This window comes from Adiantum capillus-veneris, chromosome 17 (assembly GCF_014529385.1).
Source record: "Adiantum capillus-veneris isolate H3 chromosome 17, ASM1452938v2, whole genome shotgun sequence".
NCBI classification, from domain to species: Eukaryota; Viridiplantae; Streptophyta; class Polypodiopsida; order Polypodiales; family Pteridaceae; genus Adiantum; species Adiantum capillus-veneris.
This window is the reverse complement of record NC_140947.1, coordinates 137,008,498-137,025,028: the sequence shown is the minus strand read 5'-3', so window position 1 is coordinate 137,025,028 and position 16,531 is coordinate 137,008,498. Positions and strand designations below refer to the sequence as shown.

Here is a 16,531-nt window from a genome sequence, read left to right as displayed (position 1 = left end):
CCGTTGAGGGAAAAGGTTATGACTGATTGCCACTGTCCACCTTTTACGGGTCACCGCAGCATTGCTACCACCATGAAAGGGGTAGAGAGAGATTTCTTTTGGCGGAGACTGAAGAAGGATGTGGAAGAGTTTGTGCGCAGTTGCTTGGTATGCCAGAAGGTCAAGTTTGACAGGCATAAGGCACAGGGATTGTTACAGCCTTTACCCATACCCACCCGCCCCTGGGAAAATATTGAAATGGATTTCATTTTTTTTTTGATCTCCCGAGAATACAGAATGATCACGATGATTTTCCGATTACATGGCACGTCTGAGACGATTGTCTTCGACAGAGACCCCAGATTTATGAGTTTGTTTTGGAAGGCAATTTGGGAGAACATTGGCACGCGGTTGCAGTTCTCGTCATCGTTCCACTTGCAGACTGACGGGCAATCTGAGATTGCCAATTCAGTGATTTTAGATTTATTGAAGTCTTCTATCTCGCATCAGAAGACTCAATGGGAAAAGAACTTACCTTTGGTGGAATTTGCCTACAATAACACGATACTCTTCGACGGGGAAGACGCCATGTGAGATTGTTGAAACTGCTGCGAAGGTTCCATCCTTCCTGAGCACGAAAGATTAGAAATTTGAAGCGGATGAATATTCGCGAGATTTGGATACGGCTTTTGCCAAGGTTTGCGAGACTTTGCAGGAGTCTCAAGAACGACAGAAAAAGGCAGCGGATCGCCATCGTCGCGACTGGAAATTGAAGGAGGATGATTGGGTGCTCTTACTTTTGAGAAGGCACGCCTAAGAAAGAAAAAGGGAAAGGAGAGGCTTTTTCCAAAGCTTAGTATGTGATACTACGGACCTTTCCAGATTACTGACAAGATAAATGATGTCTCCTTCCGATTGAAACTGCCAGATACTTGGAGGATTCACAATGCATTGCATGTGAGTCTCTTGAAACCTATTAAGGGTGATGTGCCTGATGATGGGGAGCCCGATGAGCAACCCAAAGTGGAAGAAAACGAGGAGATCCTTGTTCCTGAACAGATTTTGGCACATATTGATACGAAGAAAGGTAAAGTCCGAAGGCGGTTCTTGGTTTAGTTCAAGAACTTTCCTGCATTTGATGCGAAGTGGATGGAGGAGGAGGACCTAGCAGATACTCCTCGGATTGTGAAACTTTACCTCGATGTTTTGGTTTAGCATAGTCTACTCCAAACGGAACCCAGAAACTCAGCTTGGCCGAAGATCTGGTGCAGTGGGATGCACAAGAGGGGAGTCGCTCCACTCCTTTGTCAACAGATGCCTCGATTTTGATACTAAAGTCACTGATGTCTCTTTGAGCTTCAGGGATACTGAGAGCTGACAGTATTCTGCTGGATGACTTTATGAAATGGAATTCCTGATTATGATACTGATTTGTTCTTGACTTCTTGTGAGTGCAGGAACTGATAGACGAAATGACTGCAGCATTTTGGTCTGATTGATCTCGAATAGACATGGTTGCAATAGGGGTTAGTCAATCGGACATCGATGAGGTCCCGATTGGACCTAGATGTGATTGCTAGCTACATTGCCGATAAATCATGGTCTACGATCCGAATGAATGTTGAATGTCATGTGATGTCCTGTGATGTCTGGTGATGTCCTGTGATGTCGTGTGATGTGACTGTCGATTTTGTACATGTGCTAGATGTGTGTTCCTAGTACGTAGGTACTAACAGTCAGTGTCTGCTAAGACGGTTTATGGCTTTTGTCGGTTTTGCAGGCGTAATCGCGGTCGATTACAATGCTTTCAAGAGGGGGGTATGTCACAAAGTGATGACGTGGCGGACAGCAGAAACCCTAATTTCTGCCAGAAACCCTAAAATTCCTGCAAACCCTAATTTTTGCCAAAAACCCTAAATTCCGGAAATCCTAAAAACGCGAATTTTGCTTTTGCTTTTTTTTTATTAAAAAAAAAAAAGAGAAAAGACTCTCTAAAAGAGAGAGAGAACTGATGCTTTTGATTTTAAAAACTTTTGGGGCTCTGCTTTTGGGCATCCCTTGTAACCTTTAAATTAGTGGTGAGGGCCTCACTTCTCAGAGCATCTGGACGCAGAGTCTGAGAGTGAAACCCTAACCGCTCTCTTGTACTTTGATGATTGATTAATACAAAAAGAAATACCGAAAGGGGCGCCAGTCTTTGGGGCCAATATCTCTAGGCACGGAACTCCGCCGGGCCAGTGCAAATCTATTGTGATCTGTGAATTGTTTTGAAGTGGTTATTTGGTGCTGTCGCGGTTGATTCTTGACTTGGAGTGTCCAAGTTTGTTACATATAGTCTCTTATAGCTTATGCCTCTCTTGATGTGTTTTAGGATTGCTCATCGGGAGCATGTGAGCGGAATTGGTCCACATACTCCCTCATCCACACCAAAATCCAAAACAAGCCCTCAACGAAGCAATTATAGCGACTTATCTATTGTTGGTCCAATTTACGCATGTTGCGCTCTATGATGAGATGCCTATGGCTCGACAAGTATAAATTATAAATTATAATCACGACTCACTCCATTTTCTATACTCTAGTCTTTAATTAATTTGAATATATTAATTATGTTTTCATTGTCCAATGTTGTAAATGTCAAATAGGTCAATGTGGATGAGCTCACACTTACGATTGACACTCTAAAGAGTGTCAAAAAAGAGCAAGACCTTGAGAGCAAATGATATTTCGTGAGCTCTACTTGGAGCTTGAGGAGATTGATCGCCGGGTTTCTCGCACACGATCACGCAAGAAGGTCGTCATCCATGGAGTTACATCGGCTACAAGAGGCAGAGGTGCCAAGGCTACAAGAGTGTTAGGTGCAGCGGAATGATTGTTGCGCTTTGCTCAAGATGAGTGCTCCGATTTGTGCTCAAGGTTCCTTTTAGTTCTTATGGAAGGGAGAGCCTTCCGTTCTTAATGGAAAGTGCTATGATCACAAACAAAGTGAATGGACACTGTGCGTGCAAGTGTATGAGACTGAGAGATAGAGAGAGAAGAGAGATACGACACCAGAGACGTTGTAAAACCCTCCTCCGAAGGCCCCACTCTCGTCGGCGAGAGTGGTCTACTTATGATTGCACAAATTGGTACAATGCGTATGCAATGGACTGATGTAACTTGGACTATGCCGATGACGACGACGGTGATGACGACGACGACTTGATGGCTGAAATCTGTGGTCTTCTAACTGCTGATTTTCGGGACTATTTCGGTGGCTGAAAAAGACTGTTTTGGCTGCTTTTTTATGGCTGAAATAGGGGGTTCTTCTGCTACCAATTAGGGCTGATCTGCTGCTATTTCATCTGCTAAAAATCTGTGTTTTTGACTGCTGCAGATCTGCGTTTTAGGGCTGATGTCGCTGGCTGAAAACGCTAAGAGTCGCAAGTCATTGCTGGTGTTTTTGTGGCCGAAAACGCTGATCCTTTGCTGAGGTTGCTAGCGTTAGTAAACGCTAGGGAAAGGCTGCCTTTGGGTAAGGGAAAACGCCAAGGGTGATGGCTCTGCTGGCGATAGGCTGAGGTGGGGAAATCGCCAAGGATGGAGAAAGGCTGATGATCCCAAAAAACGCAAGGGCTGAAGTGAGGGGCCTCACCAAGCGACCTTGACGAGGTTCTTGCTAAGAGAGGGAGGGAACACCTGTTGCTTGGAAAGCCTGCTGTGCTCCTTGCTCATCTGCCCAATTGTGCTAACTTGGGTTTGCTTATATATTAACTTAGCAAAATCGCCCTACCTACTTTTGTTGGAAAGTCACTTAAAAATAATAAGTGAAAATATCAAAAATAGGCTAAATGCACTGGAAAATTCACCTGACTGAATCTGATGGATTCTGAAGGGAATACTGATGATCATGATGTGTGCAACCGGAGGGTATGCATCTATGCTAAGTGACTGGGCATGCACTGTCTATGAATAGACTCACAAAAGTGCCAGATCGCTGCTAATTTAGACTTAACTGGACTGACTGAACGCTGATCATGCCGTAGCTTGTCCACTGACACATAGGGTTAGATGTGTCACGTGACATCCCCTCCTTTTCAAAGTGAGATATTGGTACCGAATTGTATGGCGTCGAGAGAGATCGCCAATAGCATCCGGAATCCTGGAAGGGACTCTTCGCCGGCCCACTCTGATGTGTGGGTCGTGCGGTGCTTGAACTTCATAAAGGTCTGCCACGCTTGCTTCTTTGGGCCGCGCCGAAAGCGACGCAAAGTCTTCTGTGGCTCCTTCCTTGCTTCAACTTCTTCTAGAGACCTGCTTCTTCCGTCTTCAAGAATCTCCATGGCTGAAAATTCCTGAAACCATCTCCAGCACAAAACCATGAACATACCCATTCCATGTAAAGTGAAGGAAAAAAATATTGTCTTCTCTAAAGACTGTGTATGCAATGTAGATGAACAAAGAGACGGAGTGACAACCCGTTCATCAAACACATGCAAACAATGAGATCGCATCTTTTCTGTTTGATTGAAATCAATCAACTGTGGCAAATCACAATGGAAATGCCAATGCTTGGTGCTCATACTATCATGTGCTCTGTCTACAACTGTGTCATGCAAAGGAAGAGACATGGAATGTGACTTCCTTACATACATACTTTTCAGCTTTTCATGAAAAACCCGCATACATTCGTGCTCATCCATGAGAGAAACGTGTTCAACATACAATATGTCATGCCTAGGAAAAGGGATCACATAACGATGTTGACTAAAATACAGGAAACGATCACGAATGAAACATTCGAACAATGCGTGCGTATCAATCATGCGAACACATAATACTTCTTGTGATGGTTCTTTGAACCTAGGCTCGAGAGCCAAGATCGCTTCTTGAATGATCGAATCGTCCTATGGGGGTTATTTGGACCTCGATTCGAGAGCCAAGATCGATTCTTCGTGATTGATCGAATCTACAACGAGGTTAGCTTCGCTAGAAAAAGCATCCACTAACACATCATCCTTGTGAACAATCACATCTTCTTCATGCAATTCATCATGCTTGTGAGAAATCACATCTTGATCATGCAAATCATCATGCTTGTCATTGTCATCCAAACCATCATGCAAATCATTATCATTCAAATCATCATGCTTCTCATAATCATGCAAGTTCTGTGTGTCATGCTGTGGAGAAAAAGAGACTGAGAGTGTCTCCTTATCCCGAATACTTTCAATCTTGTCCTGCATATTAGCAATGAGAGATGGAGAATGAGCAAAGTCCTCTCCATGAATGACAGTAGGAGAATCACTTTTGGCATTGAGAGTTAAAGTGTTAGCCTCAAAATCAATGAGAGCGTTAGTCTCACGAAACCATCGAATGCCGAAAATCATATCACATCCTGAGAGAGGAGAAACAACAAATCTTCTAGTGAAGGCAGTCTGTTGAATTGTAAACAACACATCAAGGCACTCTTCTGTGATGAGAGCGTCCATACCAGGACGAAAGCTAGAGACCTCGATAGGAGATCTCGGACTAACTTCGAGGCGGGCTCTCTCAACAAGAGAGGAACTGATCACATCATGCATACTACCTGGGTCAAACAATATGACAAAACGGTGCCCCGACGTACGACCATAACATTTAATGAGAGAATCATCAATGGAAGGGTCTTGAGAAACTTGGGGCACACTCGTGTTATCATTCATTGCATTGACAAGGAAGTGGGTACTGTGGGTTCTTTAGATTCATTTGACTCAAGCTTAGGACATGTTCTTTTTATGTGACCCTTAATGTGACAATGAAAACAACGACCTTCCTTAGAATAAGTGCTTTGCTCTTCCGACGTGATATATCCTCCTACAATTCCTTGTGCTACCTTTTCATTTGGAGTAAGCTTAGGTTTAGCAATTGTATTAGCCTTACCCTTAGATTCATTGGAAGAATTCTTTAATGAGAGACTGTTGAAAGATTGGTTAGAAGAGTTATCATTCTTACCATTCTTACCGTTTTGAGGGTTCTGAGAAGTCTGTGAGGTACTTGTGGAAGTCTTGTTCTCCTTAGGCTTTCCCTTGTTGTGCTTCATCTCCTGTGCGAGAGCAATCGCTACCGCCTTGTTAAGATCGATTGGATCGAGTACCTCGACATCGTACTTGATATACTCGTCCAATCCAAAGAGAAAAGCTTCTTTACGCTCATCATCCGATTTTCGTAATTGAGTGCCTAGCTGCAAAACACGATTAGAAAAGGACATGACTGGCATACCATTTTGCTTGAGAGAGCGCCAATCGTCTTTCAATCGTGCGAGGTACTGAGGTGGCATAAAACGCGCCTTGAGCTTGTCTTGGAAATCAGCCCAATCGAAGGAAAGGGACGTGAATCCATCGGCTGTCTCTAGGTGTGCGGCTAGCTATGCCTCGTGCCATGCGTGGTACCAATTGATGGCATCACCAGCAAGATACATAGCTGCCGTCAAAACTTTGCTATTTCCTGTCTTCTTAGTTGTCGCAAAATAAGCATTAAATTGATGCAACCAAGAATGAATAACCGTAGCATCCATCTTACCATCATACTTACTGAAGATCAACTTTTTGGTGACTGGGTCGTTGGAATCCGCATCGTGGCTTGCACCACTTGAGGAACTCCCACGATCTTTGGGTGGTTCGGTCTTCGAGGTTAGCACTTGGGAAATAAATTCTCGAGTGCATAGCTCCCTTTGAGCTTCACGCTCGGCGTCCCTTTCTGCTTTTCGTTCATTGCGCTCGCGTTCGAAAGCAAGGCGATTGGTTTCTTGTTGTGCCACCGCAACACGATTCGCTTCTAAAGTGACGCAAGTCGCTTCTTATTGTGCCAGCATCATGTCCATCATTGACTTGACCATCATCTCCATCAAAGTTAGTACAACTCGTGGCGTAGATGGCGAAGGGGGAGGGTCGAAAAAGTCTCCAGGCGGGGAAAAATCTTCGCCGCCTCTCTCATGCTCATCACCTGTATGCAAAGTATCCATTCCGCTTCGGGTGACGACCATGCACTATGATCTTTAGTTCTTAAGTTCACGAGGAACTTGGGTTCTTGAGGGTCTTGGTTCTTGGGTTCTTGGGTTCTTGAGGATCTTGAGGTTCTTGAGGTTCTTGAGGTTCTTGAGGTTTTCTTTCGCTTGCAAATCTCGTTGGAGAAGGATCTTCTCTTCACAAGAGTTCTACTCCTTTCTACGGGCGCACCTCTTGGCGGCTTGCGCTCACACCAAGGTTGCTTTTTCCCGGCTCACGTCGATTGGCCGGCCGCTAAGTGCACGGTCCGCTCTCAATGAGTGAAAAGAGACACAATGGGAGGCTGGACAAGCCCTTCTTTCTTGGGATTCCTGTCACTCTTCAACAAAACACGATTAGGAATTGACACGCCCAAGCGAACTTGGGTTTGTGCGACCTCAACAAGCAAAAAAATTCTTGTGGTTCTTTCCTTGAGTGATACAAAACACTGCCAAAGCTCTGATACCGATGTTAGGTGCAACGGAATCATTGTTGCTCTTTGCTCAAGATGAGTGCTCCGTACTGTGCTCAAGGTTCTTTTTAGTTCTTATGAAAGGGAGAGCCTTCCGTTCTTAATGGAAAGTGCTATGATCACAAACAAAGTGAATGGACAATGTGCGTGCAAGTGTATGCGACTGAGAGATAGAGAGAGAAGAGAGATACGACACCAGAGACGTAAAACCCTCCTCCGAAGGCCCCACTCTCGTCGGCGAGAGTGGTCTACTTATGATTGCACAAATTGGTACAATGCGTACGCAATGGACTGATGCAACTTAGACTATGCCGATGACAACGGCGGTGATGACGACGACGACTTGATGGCTGAAATCTTGGTCTTCTAACTGCTGATTTTCGGGATTGTTTCGGTGGCTGAAAATGACTGCTTTGGCTGCTTTTTTATGGCTGAAATTGGGGGTTCTTCTGCTACCAATTAGGGCTGATCTGCTGCTATTTCATCTGCTGAAAATCTGCGTTTTTTACTGCTGGAGATTTGCGTTTTAGGGCTGCTGTCGCTGGCTGAAAACGCTGAGAGTTGCAGGTCATTGCTGGCGTTTTTGTGGCTGAAAACGCTGATCCTTTGCTAAGGTTGCTAGCGTTAGTAAACGCTAGGGAAAGGCTGCCTTTGGGTAGGGGAAAACACCAAGGGTGATGGCTCTGCAACACCAAGGGTGATGGCTCTGCTGGCGATAGGCTGAGGTGGGGAAATCGCCAAGGATGGAGAAAGGCTGATGATCCCAAAAAACGCAAGGGCTGAAGTGAGGGGCCTCACCAAGCGACCTTGACGAGGTTCTTGCTAAGAGAGGGAGGGAACACCTGTTGCTTGGAAAGCCTGCTGTGCTCCTTGCTCATCTGCCCAATTGTGCTAACTTGGGTTTGCTTATATATTAACTTAGCAAAATCGCCCTACCTACTTTTGTTGGAAAGTCACTTAAAAATAATAAGTGAAAATATCAAAAATAGGCTAAATGCACTGGAAAATTCACCTGACTGAATCTGATGGATTCTGAAGGGAATACTGATGATCACGTTGTGTGCAACCGAAGGATATGCATCTATGCTAAGTGACTGGGCATGCACGGTCTACGAATAGAATCACAAAAGTGCCAGATCACTGCTAATTTAGACTTCAGGACTGACTGAACCCTGATCATGCTGTAGCTTGTCCACTGACACACAGGGTTAGATGTGTCATGTGACAAAGAGGTAGAGACAGAGCATCAACAACACTCACGGAGGCTCCTAGGACCTATGTGCGGCAAGGCTCCGGAAGAGGCTCTTGTGTGGCGGCCATCACTATGGAGGATAGAGAGCCTAGAGAGCCAGAGTATGATGATGAAGGCAACCTCACTAGTGATGGAGATTATGAGCCGTCATCCTTTGACTCTTGTGAGGAAGAGGATAATGTTGATGAGCAAGGCGGAGAATAGGAAGATGAGGAAGATGATGAGAGCACTAGTGACTAGTGACTAGAAGCTCTTAGACTAGTTACTTTAGACTTTACTATATAGTCTCTCTATTATGGTGTGCCACTTTTTGAGTACTTTGTAGCCATTGCCACTTGGTCCCCCGCTTTTTTGTATCATCTTGAGTCTTAACTCTCGAGTCTCTACTTATCAAATTTCAATGATCATTTTGGTTTATGTAATGCTCATACTCTTTACATTGTAGTGTTGTAACTTGTAATCTAGATTCTATACAAATGTCAAGTTTCTATAAGGCCTAAGCCTAAGCCTTAGACTTGAGAATTATTTGTTTTTTTTTAATTTGAACGTACATAACGGCATCGTACATCATTAAAAAATTTTGTTCGTTTAGTACCGCACATCATCGTATGCGTACAAAGCGTACGGGACCGTACGAGACCACTATGAACCCACACCCTCCCACATGCCCCTAAAATTTAAATATACAGGGGTCGGAGGAGGAGGCAGGGCAAATAACCCAACAAAAAGTAAATGGGGGCGCCCTAAATATGGAGGGCCTATTGTGGGCCCCGGAAATGAGACAGGTGACCAGCCAAAAGTGGCCGGCTGGGTAGAGATGCAACCTAAACGCTATGCAATGGGTGGCCAACCTAAATGGGGGCGCCCTGAATATGAAGGGGCCCCCGGAAATGAGACAGGTGACCGGCCCAAAAGTGGCCAGCTGGGCAGAGATGCAACCTAAATGCTATGCAGTGAGTGGCCAACCAAGGAGACACTGGCCATACAAGTATTCCGTAGACCAAGGTGAAGCAGCGAGAGTGTTGTATCTGACCAGACTAAAACCCAAACTCACCCACATCAACAAACGCACCCAACACACACGCACACATGCACCAAGAGTACACATAATCACACACCAAAGACATGCTTAAGCTTGAGGAAGAACACCTAAATAACTGCACACACCCTCAATTAAGAAAGCACACCTTAGGCATATATACATACAAGCACGTAAAACTCACACACATACACAAAACAAACTGAAACAACGAGACCAAGGGGGTCACGATAGAAGAAAAGCGCAAAACCTGAATCAAAACTGAATTAGAAAATACAGCACGCAAAACCAAGGAGCGGGGGGGGGGGGGGGGGGGGGGGTTCCTGTAACGCAACAAGGTGAGGGTGGCAAACAGTCCCGAGAACCAAGGCAAGTGACCATTTTCACAAAGGGTCAACAGCTGTGAAGGCAGCACGCTCCAGCGTGAGACAGCAGGGACAATGTGGTGCCTTCAACAGTAGCATGTAGGGCCACACCAAAGCATAATCAGACGGAATACAGAGAGGACCATAATCACACCCCCTTTCCCTCATGGCACGAGGATGGCACATTACCAATCACTTTCTTCAGCTGTCCACGGATGGATTCGTCATCCGATCCAGTTACATGGATACGCAGATCCGTACCTCATCACAACACTTGAGGATAGAGACCCGAGACAGAGGAGCAGAAATGCCAGTTCTCTGAGAGAGAGCCAAAAACTGAACATTACATGTGCAGATGTACACTGTACTATGATATCCAAGAGAGGTACCACTTCTACCATAAACATAACAAGAAATGAATCTAAGCAAGGAGCTTTCACATACCTGGAAGCAAATGGATCAGCACGCTTACAATCTTGTCAAGAGAGTTGAATACAAGGCTACATCTCCAAATTATAAGTGCCCATGCTAGAGGTCCCTGCAGCATCAAATATTAAGCAGTTTGTAAAAAGGTTCAGGCTTTCAAAGATAAAGAGAAGCAACATGATCACAAGCTAATGCGCGGTGAGACCTTACCTCAGAAAAGGAAAAACAGACCATAAACAGCTTTTCATTGTTGGGATAGAACAGAAGCATAGTCATGAAAATTACATTTGCATAATAGCAGAAGTCCTGCAAAAAGGAAAGATCCAGAATACCTTAAAGAATCTTCAAACTTGAGGAGCCCTTGTAACATAAAGACAAACAATAGCCATATAAACTAATTAGATCAACTTTAGCACTCAATGTCACGATAGTGGTTACATGAGCATTCAAAACCCTGAATACCTTAAAGAATCTTCAAACTTGGGGGGGCTTTGTAGCATAAAGACAAAGAATAGCCATATAAACTAATTATATCCACTTTAGCACTCAATGTTACGACAGTGGTTACATGAGCATTCAAAAGTAAATGCAGATGGATGCTATCTACATCATTGAGAAGTTTTTCCATTACAGATAAATGCATACCAGTAAATAGTAGTGCCATTTCTTTGAGCGATAGTAGATCCACCTCAAAGGGACTACGACTATGAAAAACAGGCAGTACAGAAGAGGAATGTCTTGCGGTCCTGTATCGGAAGCAATACATAAGGCAGAGCATTAACTGAATTAAAAGAAACAGTAAAATGTTGCAACTTACTGGAACCAAGCAGGAAGCAAAAAGTCCCAAAGCTCAAAACCCCACATAGATACATTATCTGTATAGAAAGCATTGAAGTGTTACGTAGCCAAGTGTTACACAAAGCGCATATAACAAACAGGTAAGACACATATGAGGAATAGTAATAAGTGCATCTACCACCACATTGAAGGTGGTCTTATTTTGACAACTTAATTACAGAGAGAATTAAAATGTTGTATTTGCTAAGTGTTACACAAAGTGCATGCTAAGCACAGCAATAAGTGCATCTACCACCATTAGTTTGTGCAAAGAATTCAACGAACTAGAAGTTTCCGAGGGTAATTTGGTCCCTTCTCAAGTCAAACTACAAATGGTTCCAGAAGAGACAAGAAATTTGGGATACCTTGTTTATAAACTGTGCATGCTCATCAGCATGCTTAGCCATCCTCACTGCCTGCCTTCTCAAAGCCTCCTTAGTTTCTGATACAACCTGAAGAAATTCAAAGAAATCTGAGCAAAATGCAGGTGCCCCAAGAAGTCTTGAAGTAGCAGATGCAATGCCCAGATGTTACTTTTGGAGGAAGTGAGCGTTGTGCATGGCTACGGAGTTGATAATACGGCTGATCTGCAATTTCCCTGGGAGCCATTTTAAAGCAGCACTGATTCGATGGGAAAAGAGATGGCCTCCTTGGAACAAACTGGTCCTTTAAGATGTTGCCAATGTTAGGGGTACAGCACATACCCTGAAAGTTGCTCCATTGCGCAAAGGTTCCAATTTCATTCTCGAAAGGGCCAAGCTCAAGTTAGCTGGGCTCTCTGAAAAGCGAAATGGAGGATGTTTTCAGCAACCGTGAGCTGGATCAAAGGCCAGATTATCCTGTACAAAATAAATAGCAGCAGAGAAAGGCATTGCTTTGACGAGAGAAGGAGAAGGTATATCTGTGAGGGTTAGCATTCAGATGAGCATGGAGTCGGGAACGATCGAGATCATCATACTTGCCAAGCTAGATCTAGCCTTTTTGCGAAGAGCAGCTTCAAGCAGCGGGAAAAATGGTAAAAAGACAGAAGCAAAGATGCGTTTTGGGTGTGTGTGTGTGTGTTGTGTGGTATCGTGCTGTGTTTTGTGTGGGCAAAGAGTGATAAGAGAGGGAAATGGTCGATGTACCTTTGTGAGCAAGCTTGTAGTTGAAGTTGAAGATGAGTCGCGCCCTCACGCCACGGTGCGTGCATACACCCTGCATTGCACAATTTGCACATACCTACACGAAAGATATGCATGCTGATGGGGTTACGCTTGCATCTGCAGATTCTGCACTCTGCATCAGTGCATATGTGTATTGGTCTGACACCCCCAGCGAAAAGACGTCCTTTTTTTCCTGCAAGTGTATCCGGTCAAAAAATTCGGAACCTTGGGAGATGCTCTCTCTTTCTCTTTGGCTTTGATGGAAACATGCTGCTTGCTCTTACCAAGGGACCTGACACTTTGCAATGGCCGGAATTATCTATCCATGGTTGCTACAGAATGGTTAGAATTATATGTTCATGGTTAACTAGTAAGCTTGAAGCATCGCACTTAGTGGAGGATATGTAAAACACTATCTTATGGTCAAAGAAGCCCAAGTTGAGCTTGTTGGGACGACGGCCCTCTCTGCGGGATGACATTTGATCAAGCGCATCTTCGAACAAGCAAATGGGCTAAGCTATATGCTTGTAGGCCGAGGCAAAGACGGGGTATGTCAACGGGTTTGGCATGCAAGGCACCACATTACTCTTGTTCACCACGCGGTAGCTCAAACCGTCATCCATCACTCAAAGTCCAATGCAAACATGGTGTTTCCCATGGTGGCGTCGCGGAACCCCACCTCTCAATACCACTTGGCACACAAAGACGCTCAAAGTAATGAAAGCTCCTTGTTGTCTTGTATAAAGGTGGTGTGTTATTAGGGAGAGTTACATTTGAGCCACCCCACAATCTCTCTCTCTCTCTCTCTCTCTCTCTCTCTCTCTCTCGGATAATAAACCAACATTCACTTGCAAAAAATAGAACTCAATCAAGTCAACTTGAAGTGATCCTTCTATTCTACAACATCCTGGACTATAACATCATCTACTCAATAAAATCTAGTTCTCCTTGTATCTCTACTACCTTACTGACCAAAAAAATTCCACTTTCGCAAATGGATGAACACCCAAGGTACAACAGAAAGGGAAATGAAAAAATGGTTCACATTGTGATCTCTCTCTCTCTCTCTCTCTCTCTCTCTCTCTCTCTCTCTCCCCGTGTAAAGTGCATGTAAGCAAAGGATACATAGACAATAATGAGAGGAGGGAGGGGGGGTAGGAGCAACAAATCAATGATCCCTACTTTTATGAGAAGTGACTTCTTGCATTTCAATCAAATATTGGTAAGAACAAGTCCTTAACAACATGCCACAATCATGTTTTAAGAGTGTTTTCACATACTAAATCTGCTCAATAAAGTATGGGTGGTGCAAACTTCCACACATAACTCAAGATAGCGTCCATAATTGGAGTAGATATGTGTACAAATACTATGTCAATAAACTAGAACTTGTCATGTTTTAAAATTTGCTACAAAATGTACTCTTAGGAGCTCTAAAAACGCTTGAAGTTTTAATAATTGTTCCCAAAATAACTACATTTGGTTTGGTACGACATGATTAACGTTAATCTCATTATCCTAAAGCTTCCACATTGTTATAAAATATCAAATATGATTTGAATCAAGAATCTTGGAATGGATCCATGGAAGGGAGGACGGGTGGAGTGGCAATTCTAATCATCGACAAAATATCTTGCCTTGTCTTTTGGTCTACATCCCTCATAGAAAGGTTGTTAGTATTCCCAGACATGGAGACAATCTTACTTATTCCTCGAGATACTCGACGAATCTCCATGTAATGGTGTTTTTGTATGTTGATGCTTAAAAGATGATACTTAAAAGAACACTTCGTTCAAAAGATGATTAGCTTTAAACATTAGGAAGATAATTTTGTACAAAAACTTTTGGGTCTTTGAAACATCTGTACAATATGGTCTTGAACGAGGTATCATTCTAGTGATCAAACAAGAAATAAAACCATTGATGAAATATGTGATCATCTTCAAGGTCGGACAGCAATAAACCTGAACCTCTTTAAGCAAAGATAGAATTCTCACTTGCATCCATATAAACAAGAAAATAGATTCATTAGCTTTGAATACATTTTACACGTGTCAAAAGAACCTATTAGTTGTGATCCATGTAATATCGAAAAATATTAGACTAGCTACTTTCCTTAAATAAATTAAGTTTTGAAGAAGTTTTTGAATGTTTTAATAATTTATAGAAATTATGTTTTAAAATTAAAAACGGTTGTTTGAATCCTTTCTACATCGCCCCACTTTATTCTCAAAGATCCTCCTATCAAAAGCAATCCATGTTTTCAAAGTGAACCTCTTTCAGAAGTCAAAACTTTTTTCCTCTTGATTGATAAATGAATCAATAGTCCAAGCCAATGTTCCAGATTCTCATAGTAGTATTAAAGTAAAACAAGCATGTAGATGGCGGGAACGACCATTAGCAGGCGGTTGGACAGGCGACAGGATTAGAAGCTTCCAGAGATTGTAATTATGGACAGTTACCACAATAACTAATACAGTGTGCAAGAAGTTAGAGCCCAGCCCGAAGCCTATAAATACGGGGGCATTACATCATTTTGGGACGACTTCTTGGTGGACTTTCGATATTGGGTTGATTTTATTCCTTGTGCTTCTTGGAGCTACATGCTCTTGTAATTCAAATACACATTGAGCTTACGTCTCAACATTGTACTTGTTCTTATCTGACTACATAATCCCAATTTTAGTTCCCAGTCTCAGTGTCTATTTCCATTTCGAGGACCAGTGCTCAGTATCATTTCGAGTTTCAATCTTGCCTTTCAAGGTCTCTTGTATGAGCTGAAGTCTTGACTAGTATGAACTAACTCTAACTACCAACCTGGAATAGCTGACTATAAGTGTCCACCTCATTCCATTTTGGCGATCATAGTGGCTTGAGCTACTTTGCTCTTGACAGTCAAGTTATCTCCTAGTTCGTCTTAGAGCCATCACAACTGATCATGCCACCCAAAGGAATTGCACGAGGCAGAGGCCAGCTACGAGGTTCATGGAGGATGTGCAACACGTCAACACAATTCCAAAAGAGTCAGAGCGAGAACCTGGGAATGAACAAATGTTCCTTCGTGACTAGGAACAGTTGATGAATCGAGGGATTCTCAACACTCGTCTCGTTCCAAGCATAGGCATGCAGAAAGAGCAGAACGGTGCAATCGGTCTCATGGATCTCAATGTAGCCAGAAAGGTGCTGACGAAAGCAAGGGAAGCAAGAAAAACATCATTCTGCAAGACACAAGTCGACAAAGAACAAAAATGAAAGACATGGTGACTGAATTTGAAACTAACAATGTCTGGGGGGAAGTGGATACGAACCATTACAACAAACAAAAATCAAAAGGAAATAAGCCAGTTTTCATAATCAGAGCCAGTAGTCACGAGCATTCCACTAATCTGAAAATTTCATTCCCATTATTCAAAGGAGGCAAAAAGGATGATCTTTATGTTCACACCAAGCATTTGAGTAGTACGCTGAGCTTAAAGATATTGATGAAGATGAAAGGGGAGAGTACTTTCCCCAAACACTCAAGGAGGCAGTAAGGAAATGGTACCACCATTACCCACTTGCTAGCTCAGGTCATACAATAAGCTCTTCAAGGCTTTCAGACTATAACATTTAGACAATAGGGGGGATGAAGATATCCTTTGTGAGTTAGATAATATTAAACAAGGCAAGTTGTCAGTTAGGAGTTCTGTAGAGAAAATCAAGGAACTAACTAGACAATTGCAAGAGCCTCCATCAAAGAAAAGAATGAGGGCTTGGTTTCTGAATGGGGTTTGGTTTCTAAATGGGTTTAGAAGTAAAAAGCTCAAGGGATTGGAGGTTCCAGCACCAACTAAAAAGTTTAATGATTTGGTGCAAAGGGCATTGAAACTTGAGCAACAAGCCAAGAAGGAGAAAGGGCATAAGAAAAAACATTACAGTGATAGTGAATCATCCACTGACGAATCAAACTCCAGTATTAGTTCCAGTACATCTGAAAGTGAATCAGATGACAAAGACAAAGGTAAGAAAAAAG

The 16,531-nt window shown here is 43.2% G+C and overlaps 1 protein-coding gene across 6 annotated transcripts in view; it reads right to left on the bottom strand.

The window, feature by feature from the left end:
* LOC147438152 (glycerophosphocholine acyltransferase 1-like) overlaps positions 1-12,776 on the bottom strand; it is a 37,879-nt gene extending 25,103 nt beyond the window's left edge. Inside the window, exons 1-8 of one of the 6 annotated variants that reach the window (XM_086487487.1) lie at positions 12,502-12,776; positions 12,079-12,152; positions 11,909-11,972; positions 11,740-11,826; positions 11,355-11,412; positions 11,183-11,283; positions 10,748-10,843; positions 10,556-10,649 (exon numbers count right to left, since the gene is read on the bottom strand). In XM_086487487.1, the coding sequence (XP_086343613.1) occupies positions 10,556-10,649; positions 10,748-10,843; positions 11,183-11,283; positions 11,355-11,412; positions 11,740-11,826; positions 11,909-11,972; positions 12,079-12,095 (517 nt within the window). In that variant the 5' untranslated portion in view covers positions 12,096-12,152; positions 12,502-12,776. Of the gene's footprint in view, positions 1-10,555; positions 10,650-10,747; positions 10,844-11,182; positions 11,284-11,354; positions 11,413-11,739; positions 11,827-11,908; positions 12,214-12,501 lie in introns of those variants that run through there. The other 5 variants (XM_086487484.1, XM_086487483.1, XM_086487486.1 and 2 more) reach the window with 5 other exon arrangements.
* Between the last annotated feature and the right edge of the window lie 3,755 nt (positions 12,777-16,531).